The sequence below is a fragment of the Mustela erminea genome, chromosome 16 (assembly GCF_009829155.1).
Source record: "Mustela erminea isolate mMusErm1 chromosome 16, mMusErm1.Pri, whole genome shotgun sequence".
NCBI classification, from domain to species: domain Eukaryota; kingdom Metazoa; phylum Chordata; class Mammalia; order Carnivora; family Mustelidae; genus Mustela; species Mustela erminea.
In genome coordinates this window covers 43,312,514-43,335,246 of record NC_045629.1, presented here as the reverse complement: position 1 = coordinate 43,335,246, position 22,733 = coordinate 43,312,514, and the positions used below count along the sequence as shown (strand labels likewise).

At 40.2% G+C, this 22,733-nt stretch overlaps 1 protein-coding gene across 7 annotated transcripts in view; it reads left to right on the top strand.

Moving 5' to 3' along the window:
• Positions 1–16,404, top strand: part of CDH17 (cadherin 17) — a 110,615-nt gene extending 94,211 nt beyond the window's left edge. For 4 of the 7 annotated variants that reach the window (XM_032316532.1, XM_032316531.1, XM_032316533.1 and 1 more), the window contains exons 13-18: positions 1,248–1,492; positions 4,457–4,587; positions 8,610–8,849; positions 12,921–13,037; positions 13,141–13,254; positions 15,492–16,402. In XM_032316532.1, the coding sequence (XP_032172423.1) occupies positions 1,248–1,492; positions 4,457–4,587; positions 8,610–8,849; positions 12,921–13,037; positions 13,141–13,254; positions 15,492–15,592 (948 nt within the window). In that variant the 3' untranslated portion in view covers positions 15,593–16,402. Of the gene's footprint in view, positions 1–1,247; positions 1,493–4,456; positions 4,588–8,609; positions 8,850–12,920; positions 13,038–13,140; positions 13,255–15,491 lie in introns of all 7 variants that reach the window. The other 3 variants (XM_032316530.1, XM_032316529.1, XM_032316535.1) reach the window with 2 other exon arrangements.
• The last annotated feature ends 6,329 nt before the right edge of the window (positions 16,405–22,733 follow it).

Below are 22,733 nucleotides of genomic sequence, written 5' to 3'. Positions count from 1 at the left end.
CTCACCAAGAGGTCCTGGGTCTTACGGGCCTGGGAGAGTGAATCAAATAGTGTAGTTTCCATAATCCATAATGTACTTTGGGTTTCCCTTTTGTTTCTTTGTTTTTGAGGTCCTGGGTGCCATTGATACAGTGACTATATCCTCTCCCTAGGAGAAAACTCACATGTGCACCTAATATAAATATTTAGATTTTGGTTTCTAGGGCTTAGAAGATTCTCAGCAGACTTTCAATCCCAGATGAGAGGTCCAACTTTAGGGGCTATTCTTCTTCAGCAGGCCTTTGGACTAGGATTTTTTCCCCCTCATAGTCATGGACTCAATGCCTTGAGAGAGAACTTAAAAGTCACAAAAAACCAGTTGCTGAAATGCTACAGAAGTTCTTTCTATGCTAGCCTGTCACATGTTGTTTAAGCCTGTTCTTGGAAGCTACCAGAGTCGGGAATTTACTGTTTTTTGAAGCCACTCCTTCTGTCTTGGGTAGCCCTGTTAAATTCTTCTTTAGAGTACACTCACTCAGTTTCTTGATTCTTGATTCCTGGCTTTGTCCAGCATGGTCTGTCACAAGAGCAGATCCTCTATCTTTCAATTTTCTCTGCTAACCTCTCCTACCCTTTAGGAAAATAAGTTCTTTATTTTGGGGTTTGGATCCTGAGGTCCCTTGGAAATCATTCTCTATACATTGTGGATGTCTCTATATAAGTCTTTCCCCAGTTGTCTTCTGAGAATTTTCTTGAGAGAATTAGTTAAGTTTCTGCTGAATAAATGAAGTATCCTAGGGTTACATAAATTTAAGGGATGCCACATTGATTTCCTCTCCTAGGAGAGTCGTAATGCATATAGCATTTTAAAGTCTCTGATAAGTCCTTCAGTTCTAATACTATGGCTCTGTTATCATTTTGAGAAGTAGGTTTTTGCTGACACCAAACTGAGAACTGCTGTGCTATTTAAAAAAAAAATTATGTATGTATGTATGTATGTATGTATGTATGTATTTATTTGTTTATAGAGAGGGAGTAGGAGGGCAGAGGGAGAGGGAGAGAGAGAATCTTAAGCAGGCTCCACGCTCAACGTGGGACTCAATCTCACAACCCTGGGATCATCACCTGAGCTGAAATCAATAGTTGGATGCTTAACTGGCTCAGGTGCCCCATTGGGAAGCTTTTAAAGGACTGTTGGGAATGAATCTTTTAAGGGTGCTAATCATCCCCCAAATTAATTTTTCCTCTTTTTTTCTCCTCCCTATACAGCCTCTTGATTTTGAAACTGCAGCCATTCATGATATTGTGTTTCAAGCAGAAAATCCTGAGCCTCTGGTGTATGGTGTAAATTACAACACCAGCTCCTCTGCCACGTTCAAGCTTATTGTGACAGATGTGAATGAAGGACCCATATTTTCCCAGCGCATATACCAAGCAAAAGTCCGTGAAGATGTGGCTGTAGGCACTAAAGTGGGCAATGTGACTGCCAGGGATCCGGAAAATCTGGATATAAGGTAGAGGAGAGCAATGCTGGACAGGGCTAGCTGTGCTGGGACTATGGCCAGTGGGGAGGAGCAGGGCTGGGAGGGATAGAGAAGCTGGTCTGACCCCAGGGCTCTCCCCTGAGAAAGCAGTGATCCGAAGCTGTATCCCAGGGCATGTGGTGAACTTGACCTTGGTTCCAACAGTCGTCAGTACCCAGGGGGCATCAGTGAGAAATCAAGCTCAGGCAAATGGGAAGCATGTCAGCTTCCATCCTAGCCCACTCACCACAAATCCCAGCAGCTGAGAGCTGAGTTCAGGAGATGGGTCCAAAGACTGGGCTACCCAAAGCCAGGCTCTGTGTCTGTACCAGCCATGGGGACCAGGGTGTGGCGGAGAGTTGCAACCCAACCCCTATGGTGGACTGAAGTTCTTTCTAGACAGGGAGAATGAAGCAAAAGCCCAACTGGACAGATTTGCCCACCTGATAGGGTTAAAGGAATCTTCTGGATGTAGACTGTCGACTTTACTTGGTTCTCCAGACAACAGGTCTGGGGTGACAAGACTCATTCCAGAGCCCATCCCTGGAGAGGCTAGTGCTCAGGCTGAGGTGGTTGAGCAAAATGTGCAAATATTTCCATCTTAGCAATTCTCAATCATTTTTTTCCAGTGCAATAGGACCTACAATGATAATTTTCCCATATCTGAATCAATATCTATAACCTCTTTAATATTATATAGTTAATAAGCACCTAGATAGGGTTTGAGCCTGGATCTTCTGCTTCTGTTATACCACCTCAGCACTACTGTCTGTGGCATAACAAATACTTCAGCTTAAACCATGGAATGTGCTTATGAATGACAATTCCTTAAATTTCTCAAACATTTGAGGGAAGTATTGCCTCCTGGTGAGCTGTCATTTAGGTACTTGGAATCACCTCTAAGACCTTTTTCTTTGTCTGTCCAAGAGTAAATTTCCCATCTGTTTCACTCTCTATGTCCCATAAAGACAAAGGTAATAGAGAAAGAACAGTAGGGGCTACGCTGTGTGGTTTAGTGTAGATACTACTATATACATCAGAGTCACAAAGTATGATGGGGCACAAAATGTTTATAATTTACAACCATTTATTTTTTAATAAATGCTTCTGCCTTCTTCATGAGAATGCTATAAAAATCACTAGTCAAAGACAAGTGAATAAAAATTTGAGTTAATGAGTGGGGACAACAAAATCATTTAAGAAAAGTTCTTGGATCGAGGAAAATGTATACCGTAAATACTATTAGATTCAAATCAGGAAGATAGGGAAGAAGACACAGAAGGAGAGTGTAAGAAGACAAATGAGAAGAGTGTTTCAAGAATGAGGAATAATCGATCAATAGTTCTGATTCTAGTAATAAGTCAGTTGAGAATTAAGGCTGACTCCCAAGTTTTTGGCCTAAGTTCATTCTTTTTCTCTTGGCTATGCAAACTCATAATCCACCAGCACCCAGTGGTGCTTTAAAGTAGTAGATCAGATCACAGGACTCCTCTGAAAACCCTCCAGAGAGAAATCCCAGATATGTAGGATTTCTTCTTCATCACCCATACACATAGCCCAATAGTACAGAGCATACTAATATGAAAAAATTAATCTGATGAATGAACACATACTGACTTTTTAATCATTCTCTTACTTCTGGACATGTAGGTTGTTTCCAGTATTTTTTTTAATTATATAAAATATTTTGAACCTATGTATGAATGTTGTTCTTTTCTAACTTCAGTTAAATTGGTTTTTATTGGGGGACAGTTTCCAGAAGTGGTATTCTGTGGTCTGAAGGCATGGACAGCATTATGGCTATGTTGTTTTGCTTTCCAAAAGGCTGCCCTGATTGATTTTCTGGTGGTTCTAGGCTTTTCTCAGATCAGTCTCTCATACGCCTGCCAATGAGTTCCACTGAAAACACAAATATGACTAAATCACCTTCCTGCTTAACAGCATTCTATCACTGCCCATAGCTTCCCATGATCTGGCTCCTTCCACCTCCCTGGCTTCATCTTTTGCTATCCACTGCTTCCCATTTTTATCCCAACACAGCTGGAATGCCTGACTGCCCCACACCACCAGGCTAGCCCTTGGCCTCTCCGCACTAGTTCACACAATTGCTCTTGCTTGAAGCATCCGTTTTCTTGCCTTACTTAACATCTTCTGTTTCAGAAAGAGTTCTCTGGGAGACCTCAAGGCCCTTCTCATTGTGTTTGCCACATTTTACTGGCACTCTCTATTTCTGTGTCTGTCTCCTCTACTGGCTTAAGAGCACCCCCACCCCACCCTTTTTCTGGTAATTTCCACTCTTGTTCTTTTTTTTTTTTTTAAGATTTTATTTATTTATTTGACAGAGAGAGAAATCACAAGTAGGCAGAGAGGCAGAGGGGGAAGCAGGCTTCCCGCTGAGCAGAGAGCCCAATGTGGGACTCGATCTCAGGATCCTGAGATCATGACCAAGGTGAAGGCAGAGGTTTAACCCACTGAGCCACCTAGGCACCCCTCCACTCTTGTTCTAATGCACTCTGTAGATGTTTGTAGAATGAGCAATTCAGTGGGCCACCAGCAGCCTCTGAATACCCACCCATTTACCTAATATCTCCACCCCTGGGGGTTTGAGTTTTCTTAGAGGGAGTGGTTGGCTAATCAGTTTTAAAAGATGCTTCCAGGTTGTTTTCATTGGAATCCTTTGATTTCCAGAAAAGTTTAACTCTTTTCCTCTGGAGTTTGTGACTATATCTTTTTGATAAAACAAATAAAATTAGGACTCTATAAGGATACATTAATCCTCCTTTTGAAGAGGGACCATATGCCAGGAAAGCATTAATCATATAAAATAACCCTTAAATATGCTCTAAGTGATACGCAAGGGATAAGGCTGATAGAACAGCATAATGATCTTAAACTAGCTTCACATCTTCACACAGAGTAATGTGGGTTTTCTTTTACTCTTTTCACCTTATGAAGTTATTCCCTGAGAGACGACAGGAGAGGCTGGCTTAAAATTGACCCCGTCACTGGCCAGATCTCCACTAGGGCTCCGGTGGACCGGGAAGCTGAGAGTATGTATGTGGTGCACGTGGTGGCTACCGAAATAGGTGAGGAAAAAAAGTAACAAATGATGAGGGGCTACATCGACAGACATGGGAGGGAAGGTGAGGTGGGTGGGAAACTCTACTGGGTCCAATTGTCAGAATATCTTCCACTGGAAGGATGATAAAAGTACCAAAGTGGAGGGAAGTGCTCAGACCTCCCTGGTTTGGTGCAAGGTGGGATCCATTGGCACCTCTCTGGCAGAGGCGCACCTGCAGGCTGGCTAGGCGGCAGGGCTGTTGCTGCTCACTGTTGTTTCCTGTGGGGGCTACAGCTTCAGAGAAGGTTCCTGCACCCCTGCTGAACTACCTACCCTTCCTCCAAAGTGGTTGTGGGTTTTCCCTGAGAGCAGGGCACTGCCCTGCTGACCTAGACCGTGACTTGCTCCTTCAGCCTTAAATTGCAGGGGCTTGGGTCTGACCCGTTCTGAAACAGAAATGTTTTATGCCATGTTCTCAACTTCCATATGTGCCGGAATCACTTGGGAGCTTGTTCAAGCAGACATGAGGAGATCATCTCTGGAAAGTCTGATTCACTAGGCTTGGGTAGCCCTGGGTATCTCTGTTTTGCTGAAATTGGGTGAGCTTTTGAAAGGAAAGATTATTCCATAGAGAAGCCAAAGATGTTTGAATCATCCTGTATAATCTTTGCATCCCATTTAATCCAGTTGTGGTGATATATATTCCCCTTTGACTTTGAATGTGGCATTTCAGGGAACTTGAAAAATTAAAATAAACACACACCCATAGAATAGTATGCCTCCCAGTGATAAGGCTGGTGATTAAAACGCAAGGGTTCTTTGCACTTAAATGGAATTTTCCAACTTAGTGTAGAAATTCTGTTGACTTTTTTCTGGTTGAAGCCTCCAATTAAATAGCAAATATATCTGCCTGGTTTACCAAAAAATGAGAATGGAACAAATTAGGACTAAGTAAATACAGTTTTAGACCAAAAAAATAAACTTCCAAATGTGAGGCCCAGGATTGGGGGGTGAAAGGGGGAACATTCCAGTGGATGGGAATCATGAAAATGGTCCTGCCTGTGAAAGGATTAAGAAAAACAAAAGTGCCACAGTCAAGTTAAGCCAATGAGGGTAGAAATACTGAAGTCTGTGCCAAATTTGGAACAGTTGTGTGCAAGTAGACACGCCTTGGTGAGGCGGGTGGGGGACTTGCTCTCTCCCTTGCTTGTTTCCAGAAAAGCACATTCCACTATCACATTGTATACATTGAACTCATGATTTAAAAGCTCCCGATTAATCAGTAGGAAGTTTCTGGCTGAGCCTTTATGCCACGCATTCCACTACAACATACTGGGGATCAACACTTCACTTTGGATGTGTCCTAGAGACCGCTCACATTTTAGAAGTTCCATGAATCAAAACCAGGATCCAAAGCCCTGTTTCCCTTTGTTGGCTCTAAAATGATGCTGATAGATGAAATGACTTCAAGAGCACAGTGGCTTTTCCTCCTTTGGTTAAGTGTGGTCAGGGCTAGGGAAGACAGTTGAAAAGCAAAGCAAGAGGATGAGGTTCATTGGAATTAAAGCAAAATGGGGTCATAAACTGTGGAACTGGTCTCTGTGACTGATGTCAGGGAGTGTGAGAAGAGTCTGAGTTTACACTGTACTGGCAGCCCTGGTTTTAAGCACTTAGTGTAATAGCTTAATCCTCATACAACACTATGGGTAGGTGCTATTCTTGACCATATTTTATGGATGAGGAAATCAAGGCTCTGAGAAGTTCAGTAACTTGCTTACAATCACACAGCTACCAACTGTTAAGGCTACAAATTTTTAATCTTTCACCACTATATCATAGTAAATAACATTTGTGCAGCCCTTCACTATTTTCAACAAACAGTACATGTGGGGTCCTCACAAAGTCACTTATTATATAGCTGAAAAAATGATGTGTAGAAAACTAAACAAACATGCCTAGATCAGTGTTGAGGAGAAATTGTGGGCTCTAGAGTCAGACTTCTTGGGGTGGAAACCTCTCTACTGCTGTGTGATCTTGGGCAAGTTACACAACTTCTTTGAACCTCAGTCTTGTCATCAGTAAATGCACATTGGAGTTGTTTTGAAGTAATGTATACCCAAAGCAAGCTATACATTCAATGCAATCCTGATCAAAATACCACTAGCATTTACCACAGAGCTAGAACAAACAATCTTAACATTTGTATGGAACCACAAAAGACCCCAAATAGCCAGAGCAAACTTGAAAAAGAACAAAACTGGAGGCATCGTGATTCTGTATTTCAAGCTCCATTACAAAACTCTAGTCATCAAGTCAGTATGGTACTGGCACAAAAACAGATACACAGATCAATGGAACAGAATAGAGAACCCAGAAATGGACCTTCAACTCTATTATCAACTAATCTTCACAAAGCAGGAAAGAATATCCAATGGAAAGAAGACAGTCTTTTCAAGAAATGGTCCTGGGAAAACTGGACAGCCACATGCAGAAGAATGAAGCTGGACCACTTTCTTACACCATACAGAAAGATAAATTCAAGATGGATTAAAGATTTAAATGTGAGACAGGAAACCATCAAAATCCTAAAGGGGAACATAGGCAACAACTTCTCTGACTTTCACTGTAGCAACTTCTTACTAGCCACATCTCTGGAGGCAAGGGAAAGAAAAGCAAAAATGAACTATCAAGACTTCATCAAGATAAAAAGCTTCTGCACAGCGAAGGAAACAATCAATAAAACTAAAAGGCAACCTATAGAATGGGTGAAGGTACTTGCAAATGACATATTGGATAAAGGGCTAGTATCCAGAGTCTGTAACGAACTCATCAAAATCATTTGCAATTGCACTACTAGGTATTTAACAAAAGGATTCACAAGTGCTGATTCTAAGGGACACATGCACCCCAAAAATAAATAATACAGTTAAGAAATGGGCAGAAGACATGAATAGACATTCTCCCATAGAAGACACACAAATGACTAACAGACACATGAAGATATTCAATATCACTCATCATCAGGAAAATACAAATCAAAACTACAATGAGATATCACCTCACACCTGTCAGAATGGCTAAGATGAACAACTCAGAAAAGAACAGGTATTGGTGAAGATGCTGGGAAAGGGGAAACTTTTTGTACTGTTGGTGGGAATGCAAACTGGTGCAGCCACTCTGGAAAACAATATGGAGGTTCCTCAAAAAGTTAAAAATAGACCCAGCAATTACACTACTAAGTATTTATCCAAAAGATATAGAAATGCTGATTCAAAGGGACACATGCTCCCTAATGCTTATAGCAGCATTGTCAACAATAGTGAAATTATGTAAAAAGTCCAGATGTCCATCAACAGATGAATGGATAAAGAAGACATGGTATATATATATATACAATGGAATATCATGCAGCCATCAAAAAGAATGAAATCTTGCAATTTGTAACAACATGGTTGGAACTAGAGGGTATTATGCTAAGCAAAATAAGTTATCTAAGTTAGCAAAGACATATGTCATGATTTTCCTCATATGTAGAATTTAAGAAACAAAACAGATGAACATAGGGGAAGGGAAAGAAAAACAAAGTAAGTTTAAAACAGAGAGGGAGGCAAACCATAAGACACTCTTAACTATAGGAAACAAATTGAGGGTTGTTGGAGGGAAGGTGGGGGTCAGATGGGCTAAATGGGTGTTGGGCATTAAATAGGGCACTCACTGGAATGAGCACTGGGTGTTATATGTAACTGATATATCACTGAATTCTATCCTGAAACCAATACTATACTATCTGTTAACTAACTTGAATTTAAATAAAAAATAAAAAAATATTAGCACATAAGTCTTAGTTATTATTATTATATTGAGACTTTTTAAGCAGGAAATGAAACCAGGTCTGATTCTCAAAGCTTGTTATCTTTCTACTACCTCAATAAACCCAACTGTTTGAACTGTGTGTGTATGTTTTTAAGAAAAGGAGTTGTTGTTTTTTTTTCCCTTAAGAGGAAAATGAGAGACCTGATACCATGTTTCAATCTCTCATCTCCTTAGGTGGCTCCTACCTGAGCTCCATAGCCAGTTTCCACCTGACCCTCTCCGATGTGAATGACAACCCCCCTCGGCTAGCCAAGGATGATGCAGGCTTGTTTCTGTGCCATCCTCTCCAAACAACTGGAAGTGTCATTTTCGAGGCCACTGATGATGACCAGCAGTCATTTCTGGGTCCAGAGTTTACATTTTCCCTTGACAGTGAATTTTTACAAAGTAACTGGGAAGTTTCCAAAATCAATGGTGAGTTGTCAAAAGTACATCGAACAAAACACTGATCTATGATTAAAATTAGTTTTTCTTTGCCTTGGTGTGCTTGCAGCCACTCAACACAGAGCTTTCTCCCAGGCTATAGGAAGGAAGTTCATGCTCTGAAAACTTGTAGAGAAGAGCTTATCAGAGGGAAAAAAACCCTGGGCTTTGGAGGGAGAAAGATTAGCACACCCCATCCCCCATAGTGTACGTTGGACAACTGGATAATTGGGTAATTTGAAAAGCATTTGCAAAATTTCCAATGGCAGCTGGGAAAACAGCTTCATTGAAATACAATTGTCATCAATAAACAGCCCATATTGACAGCATACAATTTTATAAAAATTGATAAATGTTGCTATCATTGAAGCCATCAGCGCAATAAGGATAAGAATGTTTTCGCAGCCCTCCAAGACTTTTCATGCTCCAGTTGTAAATCCTATTTTCTACCCCACCCTGCCCATCCTCCATCCCCCACCCCCAGGTAACCACTAATCTACTATCTGTCACTATTAGATTAGTTTGCATTTTCAAGAATTTTATTTAAATACTGCAACACAGTGTGTACTCTTTTTTTGTCTAGCTATTTTCACCCAGCATCAAGTAAAGCTGCTATAAGCATTTGTGAACAAGAATATTATAAGAGCATACCCTTTCATTTTTCTTGGTTGAATCCCTAGCAGTGGAATGGTTGGGCCATATGGTAGCTGCTTGGTTAAATTTTTAAGAAAATGGCAAATTGTTTTCTAGTTTGTAACATTCTCCATTCCCATGGGTACATGAGAAGTCTACCTGCTCAACATTCTCCCCAACACTTGAGATGTGTAGTCATTTTTATTTTAGGCATTCTAGTGGGAGTGCAGTAGCATTTCTTATGGTTTTAATTTATGTTTCCCTAAAGACTAACAGTGTGGAGCATCTTCCCATGGGCTTATTTGCCATCCATGTATTTTCCCTGGTGAAGTGTCTGTTCAAATTTTGTTTCCATTTGAAAAATTTGGCTGCTCAGTTTCCATTGTTGACTCCAAGCATTCTTTCTATAGTCGAGGTAAAAATTCTTTCAATAATATGTTAACAGATACTTCCTTACAGGACATGGCTTACATTTTCATTTTGTAAGAATGTCTTTTGAAGAACAAATTTAAACATTTTTATGGTGTCTGAGTTTTTTATTTTTAAATTTTATGTAATTTGTGACTTTTTTAGTGAATATTTAAGAAATTTTTGCCTAACCCAAGGTTACTAAAATTTTCTAATTATTTCCTCTAAAGGTTTTGCAATGTCAGCTTTTACATTTAGGTCCATGGTTCATTTCAAGTTAATTTTTTTAAAATAGATTTATTTATTATTTTTAGAGAGAGAGAGAAAAAAAAAACTGTGGGGTGAGGGGACACAGAGGGAGAGAGAAAGAGAGAATCTCAAGCGGACTCCCCACTGAGCTTAGAGCCCACCATGGGGCTGGATCTCAGGACCCTGAGATCATGATCTAAGCTGAAATCAAGACTCAGATGTTTAACTGCTGAACCAGCCATGATATCTATAACTCCATTTATTTAGGTCTTAATTTCTCTGAGCAAAGTATTTTAATTTTCAGTGTATAGTTCTTACATAATTTCTGCTAAGCATCTCATATTTTTGATGCTATCCTAAATGGTATCTAAGGTTTTAATTTTTAAGCAATTCCAAGATATGGGAATATAATTGATGATTTTTGTGTATTGATCTTATATCCTATGACACTGATGACCTCACTTTGCAGTGTCCTTTCTCCCTTTTTTTAGGACTCCACAGATTTTCTAGGTGGGCAATCCTGTAGTCTGTGAATAGTAACATTTTAATTTCCTTTCCAAACTGGATGCTTTTTATTTCTTTACCTTGTTTTATTGCTGGCTAAAACTATCAGCAGATTGTTGAATGAAAGTAGTGAAAGTAGAAATAACCTGGCTTGTACCTGATATGGGAAGAAAGCATTCAGTCTTTGACCATTTAGCATGTGGGAAGAAAGCATTCAGTCTTTGACCATTTAGAATGACGTTTACTGTAGTTTTTTTGTTCATGCCCTTTATTAGATTGAAGAATTTACCTTCTATTGCTAACTTGCAGAGAGGGTTTTCTTTTTCTTTTTTAAACTGGGAATGGATGCTAAAATTTTCACATACCTCTTATTCATCGATTGAGATGATTATGTGGTTGATTTTTTTTGGGGGGGGGTCTTTTGATTGGTGAATTATATCAATCAACTTTTGGTTCTTAAACCAATCCCTTCCTGGTATAATGCTTAGTTGGTGGTGAAATATTAGTATTTTTATATATTGTTAGATTTGATTTGCTAAAATTTTAAGGATTTCTCTATCTGTATTCTTGAGGACTATTGGTCTATATTTTTCTTTCCTTGTAATGTCTTTGTCTGGTCTTGATTATCAGAGTAATGCTGCCCTCATAGAAAGACTTGGGAAGTATTCTATTTCTTTAATTATCTGAAAGAATTTGTATAAAATTGTTTTTTACTTCTCTCTTATGGTTCAGTAAAAAATTACCCATAAATGCATCTGGACCTAGAGCCATCTTTATAGGAAGTTTTAATTAAAAATTCAATTTCTTTAATAAACACGGGGCTATTTAAGTTATAGATCTCTTGTTAGTTGAACTTGTTAGTTTTTATCTTTTAAATTATTTGTCTATTTCATTTGATTTGTCTAATTTATTGGCACAAAGTTATTTGCCATATTATTTTATTATTCTTTTAGTATCTACAAAATATGTAGTGATATCATCACATCATTCTGATATTGAAAAATTATCTCTTTTTTTCCAGATCAATCTGGCTGGAGGTTATTAATTTTATTGATATTCACAAAGAACAAGCTTTTGATTTCATATATTTTTCTCTATTTTTTGTTTTGTATTTCAGTGCTCAGATCTTTATTATGTCCTTCATTCTTCTTATTTTGTATTTGATTTGTTGTTCTTGTTCCATTTTTATTAAGTGGGAGCTATGGAAATTAATTTGGAAATTTTTGCTTTGTTAACATGGAGATTTGGTGTAATAAATTTTTCTCTTAGTGTCACGTTAGTTGTGTTCCACAAGGTTTGATGTATTGTGTTTTCATTTTCTTTCAGTTCAAAATTCTTTTTATCTTCCCTTTATATTTTTTTGTGACCCCTGGGTCATTTAGAAGTGTATTATAGGGGCACCTAGGTGGCTCAGTGGGTTAAAGCCTCTGCCTTCGGCTCAGGTCATGATCCCAGGGTCCTGGGATAGAGCCCCACATCGGGCTCTCTGCTCAGCAGGGAGTCTGCTTCCTCCTCTCTCTCTGCCTGCCTCTCTGCCTACTTGTGGTCTCTGTCAAATAAATAAATAAATAAAATATTACAAAAAAGAAAAAAAAGAAGCATATTATACAGTTTCCAAATATATGGGGATTTCCCACATCTTTCTAATTATTGATTTCTAACTTAATTTCATAGTGACCAGAGAACATTTGACTGAAACACTTTTAAATTTATTGGGACTTTTGTCTCTCATACTTTAAAGATATTTTTTCTACTGTGTTTTGGATTGCATTGTTCTTTTTTTCCCCTTAAGATTTTCTTTTCCACTAGTTTTAAGCAATTTGATTATTATGTGCTTTAGTGTAGTTTTGTTTGTTTTTCTTTTTCCTGGGATTTCCTAATTTTCTTTGAACTGAGGATTTAGAGTTTTCATCAAATTTGGAAAAACAATTAGCAATTATTTCTTCAAATATTTTTTCTCTAATTCAGTGTTAAACTCAGTTTAACTTTACAGAACATCACTATATGGAATAATGATAACCAGCTATATTCAATAGTATTCATTCTATAGAGAAATCATGATCAGATCACAGGATGCTTTAGCATCCTGTTTGACCTTAGGGAAGGTACACATAGAGTGGTCATTCTTTGTGTAGTTTAACTCAAACTTATATTGAATCATTTCCTGGTTAGCCTTACTATGTATGCAAAGATGAGCTTTATTCCTGTTAATAGATGGTTCCGAGGCTGTGTTTTCATGTCATTCATTTTTTCCCCCTATTCTGACAGGAACACATGCCAGACTTGCCACCAAGCACACAAACTTTGAGGAGAGAGTTTACAACGTCCCAATTCGCATCAAGGATGGAGGTCGGCCACCCTTGGAAAGAGTAGTCTCTTTACCAGGTAGGTACTTTCCCAAGAACTGGGAGAATTCTTGTCTTTGATAAGGAATTCTGTAGCTGTTTACTTGAAAAGGTGTGTCACCGAATACTATTCTGCTTTTCAGTTACTTTCTGCAAGTGTGTGGACGGAAGCTGTTTCCTGCCAGCAGGTCACCACTCTGGGATGCCCACTGTGGGCATGGCAGTTGGTATACTCCTGACTACATTTTTGGTTATTGGTGAGTATAATTTCTCAGATTCAAGGATTCCTGCTCTGGGCCTTTGAAACCCTTACCTCAGGATCTCTCTTCAGGTCCTGTCTGGTGGCTGCTCACTGGCTATCTGTGCAAAGTGAGGAATAGAGATCACTAGCAAACTATCAGACTTTCCCAGTTGAGAGCTGCTGCCTTTGTACAGCATTTTACTTATCACTGACTTGTTGGTTAGTTTGGGAGATATAACACAAGAGGCTTTAAAGCATAAATTGTTATATTTTGGGTCTAGTTACCAAGGTTTTTTGATGAAGGAGAAAGAAATGCAGTAGCGGTGGCCCTGATATGCTCAATATGGGGGATACAGTGATGGGCAAGACATACCAGACCCTACATTCACAGAACTCGCAATCTAGTCTACCATTGTTGGACTAGGTGGAATCAGCCTTCCAGTGGAGATGCTCACATGCTTGAAATGTTACAGAATTTCCCTTTGCATATTTTCATGACTGTAGACTCTGATTCTTTATTACTCCAGAAAAATTCTAGCTTATCTCAGGCCTTACTCTGCCTTGGCCTCCTGGCCAGACTAGGCATCAGATTCCCCATTTCTAGCCATCTTCTTTTTTTCGGGGCTTACTGTGGTAATCGTCCTCTTTCAGCTGTTGTCCTCACCGTAAGTTAAATATTAGGGATAGATCCTTCATCATGTTGGATCCACTTGACTGAAGGGGTTTACACCAGTTCACATCCTTTCTCTTTTAAAAGGAGGGCTGGGATTCTTCTAAGAACTATTCATTTTTTTCCTGGCATCTGGTCTTTTCAGCCATGACCCAATCTGTCACATTGGACTCTGAGAAATGAGAGATCTCATTTCCTTATACCATTCCATCCAAATTCCTCATTATTGTGACAGGGAAAGAGCTATGTGACATTGCCACAACCCATCCTCACATGTGCACAGGGATCATCTTTCCTTCCTGACCACAGGCTGGTATACACCTTTCATACTAATTGCGCTGGACTTTTGAGTTACGACTCATTTACCAAGCTCCCTTCTGGCTTCTGTCCTTTTTCTTCCTCTGTCTATCCTCCCATCTTAAAAGGATTTTTGAGTTTATGAACCAAATAATTTTCTCCCATGACAGTTTAATCCCATAATTTTGCCACACATTAAAAATTGAATGAGTCTGGGGATATCTAAAAATAGAAGTAATAGGATCTTACAGTTCCATACCTTACTTTTTTCAAATAGGTTTGGGATAAGTGGAAGATTCTTTTTAAAAAAATTTTTTTGAAAGATTTTATTTATTCATTTGAGAGAGAGAGACAGAAGAAGAGCACAAATGGGGAGATGGGCAGAAGCAGACTCCCTGCTGGGTGGGAAGCACAACAAGGGGCTTGATCCCAAGACCTGGAGGTCATGACCTCAGCCAAAGACAGATGCTTAACTGACTGAGCCACCCAGGCACCCCTTAGTGCAAGATTCTTCATTAGTCTCTGAGCATCCAGTCTCTTCTGCCATGATTCCTCCTGTAAATTTACTGCCAGGTTTATTTCCTTAAAACAACTCCCCTTTTCCATATTGGTTTCCATATTGGTTCCATAAAACATCTCCCTTTACATATTTTCTATTGAAAAAACCAATATTTTCCATATAAACCATAAACTCTGGTTTATAGTACAGAGTTAGTGCTAAAATGCACAACGTAATTTTGTAGGAGTTGAGAGATAAGAAAAACCAGAAAGGTTAGGGAGTCTACTAGAATTGGAGCCATGAGGAAGGCCCCAAAGATAACATGGAATCTAGTGTGGACATACCTAAGCTTTAGGTAGGTGAACAGGTCAGAGATCAGCTTTCTGGTTGTTCTGATGGACTCTTTCCTGTAGAGAAGAGGAAGGACTGGAATAGACTTTATTGAATATGTCAAAAGGTCAGGAACTCATTCAGATGCTTACACACTTCGTCTTCAGTATGCATTAGGTCCTATATTCCTCAGCAAAGACCCAGTGAGAACTAACAGCTTAGATATGATTTGGGAGTTGATACATACTTACTTATAATAAGACAAACGACAAACTTATGAATCCAAGAAAGCCAATGCCTAGAATGCCTTTTTCACCAGGACGACAAAACTTTGTTGAACCACAAAAAGAAATGAAGTCATATGAGTCATTTTTTCCTACAAGAGTACTACTTTATAAATGAATGTGATAGGACATTTTAAGATTCCATCTCTTTGACCCTGTGTTTTGTCTTTTAGGTATAATTTTAGCAGTTGTGTTTATCCGAATAAAGAAGAATGGAGGCAAAGATAATGTCGAAAGCGCTCAGGCATCTGAAGCCCAACCTCTGAAAAACTGAATTTGAAAAGGAATGCTTGAGTTTATATATTGAGTGCTATTTCAGTAACACAACCATTTAGTCCTGTAATTTTACTTTTTTTTAATGCAACATGTGCATTACATTTTTTTACAGATATAATCTCTTGCCTTTTAATATTTTATTACTCTTTGATATTCTGTATGCTATAGACATTAGAGACATTTCCCATTTTCCCATGACACTTTCCCCTCTGCAAAAGCGTTAGCTATTTATCCAAAACAAAAAAATGTATGTGTTTTTTCCCTTTAGGGAGAGATGGACTGATGAAATATTCTGTTCATTTTCTCCTTATCAAGATTTATCAGTCATCCACCACAGAACTTCCTGGATTCCATTTATACTTTCCTAATTTCATCCTGTGTCTCCTTCCTCATGTCTCTTGGTATTGCACTAATTTTAAAACATTTGTTGGAAAAAAGAACAAAATGAAGTTGTAGGAAAAAAATAAAATGGGAACCTTGTCCTTTGATGTGAACAGAAACTCTTTGTGTTATTAGCCTTCTTTAGCTCACTGTGACTCATATCACTCTTCATTTGAGGTTCTCCCACTTGGAAATGGCAAAAACCTACCACAGGCCACACAGGCCAATTTTCACAAATTTTGGTGCACAACCCCTGACCAGATTTACTTATTACCTACCATGCTTATGTTCTGCACATGTTTTCCTTACATGTATGTTAATAAAGATTGGTTGCTGTATATTTAACAGAAGAAGTAGTGACAAAAATCAAGAATAAATGTTGACTGTGGTTTTGTTTCTTGGGCTCTTTGGCTCTGCTTCCTGCTTCTTTGCATTTGTTGAGGGAGGATCTGGTTAATAACAATGGTTACTTAACCTTGATCAGAATCGCCTCCCATATAGAGCTGGTCTGTACGGAGGCATCTACAATAAAATAAAAATTCACTGCTTTCAGGACCATTCAAGTTGAATAAGAGAACCTCAGGCATTTGGAAGGATATTTAGGTCTGGAACCATTGTCTGGCTCATGCTTTGATCCTTGAAAACATTCAACATTACAAAACCATTCAGAATTTTCAAGAATTGTCTGAAAAAGAACTTGTATCTGAAAAGGTGCTCTTATAATGGCAGCTGAAGCCGACCATAGGTTCTATTTTTCATAAAAAATCCTTTTTGTGGATTTCTATTATATTTTTATAGGCAGGAAAGTAAAACAAAAGAAAATATCCAAACTCTTAAGATCACAGTATTGCTTTCTTGTATAATATCTTGTGCTTCAGACTCTTTTACCTGTTTTTTCACATGAGGCTCATTGAAAGTCTCATAATGGATAAGGTTCTCCATTGTCACACTGTACATTAAAAGACAAATAAAACAAAAATCCAAGAGCACCGAAAGCAAAATTTACTTCACAAATTATACCCCAACCCAAAGAACAGTCTTAGTAACTTTTATTGGTATTTTGCTTGTGTGGTTTTCTTTTTAAAATATTTGCTTATTTAAAAAAAAAAGATTTTATTTATTTATTTGAGATAGAAAGAGAGAGAGAGAGAACACAAGTGGAGGGAGGAGCAGAAGGAGAGGGAGAAGCAGACCCTGCTGAGCAGGGAGCCTGATGTAGGGCTTGATCTCAGGACCCCAAGATCTTGACCTGAGGCAAAGGCAGATACCCAACTGACTGAGCCACTCAGGTGCCCCAAGATTTATTTGTTTGAGAGAGAGAAAGAGAATACACGGGCAAGCAGGGGAGGGGCCAAGGGAGGGAAAGAGAGAAAGAGAAAGAGAATCCCAAGTAGACTTCCTGCTGAGCAGAGAGCCTGACATGGGACTCAATTTGGGACCCTGAGATCATGACCTGAGCTGAAACCAAGAGTTGTACACCCAACTGACTCAGTCACTCTGGTGTCCCTACTTGTGTGTTTTTGACAGTGGCTATGATGTGACATTTACGGCACATAAAAATGCATCATTGCTTGCCCTGCTTATTTTCAAGAAATCCTATTATCATTATTGAAAGACCAAAGTAGTCCCAAGGCAAGTCTGCTGGGGTAGGTTCAGGGGTCTATCCTGCCTCAATTCAGTGTTGTTCTCTCTAGACCAACTTGTACTACCTAATAATGGGCTGATCACACAGAACCTTCTCACCTAAAATCATTGTAGTATTCATATTTTTCTTACTATTTTTTTCCCTGGGGTGGGCCCTTTCTCTCAAAATTCTTCCTCTTCCACAACCAGATCTTACCCATTCTTAAGGTCTTAAAGACCAGATTAAATACTGGTCCCTTTGGGAAACCTTCTCTGATTTCCTGCTGGAGGCCAGGCCATTACCTCATCTAAACTTCCATGCTGTGGTGAGAAAATTTCAGTAACATTATTTCAGTAATATAACTGAATACAATTATTTCAGTAATACAACAACCCTGTTTGGCCAGGATCCATTTTCTCCTCTGGTTCAAGTAGTTCTATTTCTACTGGGAAACACTTCCTCCACCTCTCACCTACCTGTGTCGTCTGGGTAGAGCCAACCCCATTTCTTCATTCTTCCAGCATTTACAGATAGGCATTTTATCTCACTAAAACTTATAGAATTCTAGTTGAAACTCTTAAAAATAGCTCTCTTTAAGTGGAATTTGCTAAACTGGTAGGAAGCAAACTTAGAGCATTCTGATCACCACAAAAGGTGAGCCTGCCCTTGAATGAGGACCACAGAGGGTCAATAGCAAAGAGGAGAAAATATGAAAGATGTTGAGTACCAAAATCCAGATGTGTTTGAAGGCAAACTTATCCTGGAGTTTTCTATCTTGTGAGCCAGTACATTCCTTTTTTACTTAAAACTCAATGGACTGCTGGCCCTTGCAACAAAAAGAATGGTATTTGAACCTTGGATATGGTGCTTCTCATGTTCTACAATTAGAGTCCATTTGACATCTGCAACTAGTTTGGGACCTCTCAGAATCCTTTCAATGTCAGTGTGGCAAGTCTTGGCCCATAGTGCCTCCTCCATAGTTTTCTGAAGAACACATGAATGAAATAGTTGGTTCATCTTGACCACTTATACTATAGTCACTTAAGTGTCACCCACTTAACAAAACCGGAACAAATTCATTCTTTGTGTTCACCTACCACATCCTCAAAGACACCTTAAACTCCCACTTCACCACCCTTCTTCCCTCTACATACAAACCCTGATGCTCCATGCAAAGGTCCTCAGAGCTGGCTGGTCTGTGAATTAAAAATCCCCTGAGGATTTCTGCATGGTTAAGAAATAGCTGTGAAACTAAGAGTCTCAGTGGTAAAGCAGGGAGGAATAGGCGGCAGTTTTTATGAGCTCTGTGGAATGTATGAGAGGTTTCTGGGGAGCAGTAAATTAAGAGTGGAGATCTCTAGGTATTGCTGCAGGGTCTAAACGACCCACAGACAGGAAGCTGAGATGACCTCTGATGTGTCTAATACAAGAAGGAACCGATTCACTCCCAGGATTCTGTGCAATGCTATATGCATCATGGGAGCTTGTTAAACTTGGAACATTAAAAGTCATCTGAAAAGATAAAATATCTTACAATTCAACTTCTTAAAAATCATTTGAACTATTTTTAAGTGTACAGTTCATTTGCATTAAGTGAATCCACATGGTTGTGCAACTATCACCAATGTCCATCTCCAGAACATTTCCATCTTCCCAAATGAAACTCTACCCATGAAACGATAAGTCCCCACTCCCTTCCTCCCCTGAGCCTCTGGTAACCACTATTCTAACTTTGGTCTCTGAATTTGATTATTCTAGGGACCTTATATAAATGGAATCCTACTCTGTTTGTCCATGATATCAATGTTTTAAAATAGTAACAGGGGATTAAAAAAAAAAAAGAAAATAGAATTCAAATCTCAGAGTTATCTCAGGAGGAGACTATCTCAAGACTAATGCTATTTTTTATTTTGCTTATATCCATATGTGTCACACACATTGTACACACTTAAATATATATTTTACATACATGTGAAGATATCCATACAGTGGATCTGTTTGTTCCCTAAATACCACATGTACTGGCACTGCTCCTAAATTTCTCCTAACAAAAGCCTGTCTCTTTCTGGCTGAGTCCCAAGAAGTGTGGTCAGCTGTTGGATGACCAGCTGTCTACTACAGGGCTTCTCAGTGGATGCATGTTAAAATCACCTGGGGCAGTTTTTCAAAAATACTCATTCTGTGGTTAAAATTAACAAGTCAGGAAATGACAGATGTTGGTGAGGATGCGGAGAAAGGGGAACCCCTCCTACACTGTTGGGAATGCAAGCTGGTGTATGCACTCTGGAAAACAGGATGGAGGTTCCTCAAAAAGTTGAAGATAGAACTAACCTATGATCCAACAGTTGCACTACTAGGTGTTCATCCAAAGGATACATAGAGAGTTAAAGAGGTACCTGCATCCCAACGTTTATAGCAGCAATGTCCACAATCACCAAACTATACAAAGAGCCCAGATGTCCATTGGCAGATGACTGGATAAAGAAGGTGTGATACACACACACACACACACACACACACATGATGGGAACTTACACAGTCATCAAAAGTGAAATATTGCCATTTGCAATGATGTGGATGGAACTAGAGGGTATTATGCTAAGTGAAATAACAGTCAGAGAAAGACAATCATCATGTTATCTCATGGATATGTGGAATTTGAGAAACAAAACAGAGGATCATAGGGGAAGGGAGGAAAAAATAAAATAAGATGAAATCAGAGAGGGACACAAATGTAAGAGACCCTTAACTACAGGACACAAACTGAGAGCTGCCGGAGGGGAGGTATGGGGGGGTGGGGTAACTGGGTGATGGGCATTAAGGAGGGCACATGATATAATGAGCACGGGGTGTGATATGTGATGAATCACTGAACACCTCTGAAACTACTAATATAGTATATGTTGATTAATTGAATTTCAATAAAATGATACTCATTCTGGGGTCCCATCCCCAAATTAACTAGGATCTCTGGGCAGAGGGCCGTAACTTCAGTATTTAAAAACACTCTTTCTGAGTGAATCTTAATGTGTGACCCCAGCGGAGAACACTTATTCCAGGCAGTCCATAGAGGGCATAGTCAGTACCGGGGTGGTGAAGAATGTGGTCATTTTTAGGGTCTGAATCAGTGTTCTTCTTCAGAACCTTGGCTCCCCAGTCCTTCCAACTTTCTGAGCACCTTTAATCCTAATCAGCCCTGCAGAGACCCCTTCCCAGGTGCAAACATGGACCCTGACCCAGAGATCAGGGAAGGGTTAGGGGCGTTGGCACTGGCGGGAGAGCCCTTCCCTGGCCCACAGAGACCCTTCAACTAAGAGCAGCCTGGAGGGGCCAGACCCAGGTGACTCTGCTGTCACATGGGAGCCGGAGAACCCAACAGAGAAGCTGAGAAGAGAGAAGCAGATTCAGCTGTAACAGAGCAGCCCAGTCCATAGGCCAGAACTGGGCAGGGAGCATCAATGTCTCACTTTTCACCATAGATTAATCTCTCAAATATTACTCTAAAAAGGCATGTCTGCCTAAAGTGACCCTCTCGTGTCTCTGCTTGGAGAGTTGGCTATGTAAAGAAACATTACCAACCATGTAAATAACAAAGGACTTTTTTTTAATAAAACAAACAATTACTTTCCGTTTTACCAGCTTTCCATTTTTCCATACTCGCAGGGTACAGGCTCCGTTTGGCATTTCAGAATGATTTCCTGAGCACCTGCTACGTGTTAGTTGTTGGTAAGCCACCCGGGCTCTTCAGGCATGGAGGCCTCATGAGATGGTAGATACTTCTAGTCCAGGCCTAATAAGTCACCCGTGTAGGCAGAAGCCATCCTTGAGGCCTCGTGCATTATCTGGCGACAAACAGTCATTGGTTTCTTTGGACGGAAAACAAAGCCTCCTTTCTTCCTGTGGTCGTCATCCCGAGAGAGGCAGCGGAGTGGGCCGTGAGACAGGAAGGACAAGCAAAGAAGGGAAAGGTCAAAGGAGCAAGTGTTCATCTGATGCCGAGAAAGCATTTTCAGTGTTTCCATCACAAGGGTCTGATGTGTTAGTCCAGGATTTGAAAAGCTACATTTGGAAGTGGAGGAGGGTGTACTCCCGTGAGCTGCAGATAAAAATAGCGTGTGTGTTTACCTAGCATTTTTAGTTACTCTTGAATTAAGCACAGGAGAGGGAGGAAACAGAATCTATTCTTGGTAACAGAATATAAAACTGGCCCTCTTGGGCTCCTGGCCAAGAAAAGATCCCCATGACAGAATTTCTGGAGGCTCTGCTCAGATACAACCCAAGGGAGGCATGGCCTGGTTGGTGGAGGACAAGAAGCAGCAGGGGATTATTCTCGAGGTTTCCAGGTCCACACAGGGCAGGAGGACAGAGGCTGTGGCCGAGCTTCCCTACTTAGTTTTGCCTTTCAAAGGGGGGGTTTTGGACAGCCTTCCTGGGGCCTCCATTGTGAGAAGGGATTTTCCTCAGGAAGCAAACGTGGCATTGTAGATTCTTGCTAAAATCCTGGCCTAGCCTGTGCGGAATGGCATGGAGATAAGCCTTCCAGTGGGTTGGCATTCTCCCCGGGCTATTCCACATCCTCTCAGTTCAGCTTCTTGTCCTCTGGTGGCCCAAACCATGCTTGTCTAGGCAGGAAAGGCACAAATGTCGCTTGGGTCCAGGGAGGCACGAGTGTGCTCTCCCGGAGACCCTCCACGAAGCAGAGGCCAAGGTGGAATTAGACAAAGAAGAGACTAGTAGGAGGACAGGCCTGTGAGGGATAAGAAGAGAAGGCAGGGGAGCCCCAGAGCAGAACAGAAGTCTGATAGCTGTTGAAGAAGAGAAGGAAAGAAGAAAGACAGATACAAAGGATGTCAGACCCCTGCGTGGTGAGGCTCTGAGATTCGGGGGGCGGGGTTGGGGCAGGTGTCAAGCCCCGAAGAAAAGACTCTCTGTCTGTCGGAGCCCTTTTGGATCGGATCCACCCAGCTTTAGAGCCCCTGTTGTCTAGGTCACTGACTGGAGGTGTGATCCCAAATGTGGGGGCAGAGGCAGCCAGTTGGGGTGCAGAGCTGGGTCTGTGCTCCCATGGCTGTTGAGGTTAGCTTGCCCTTTTACTTATTCATCCCATCTTTATGGAGCCCCTGTCTGGCCAGCA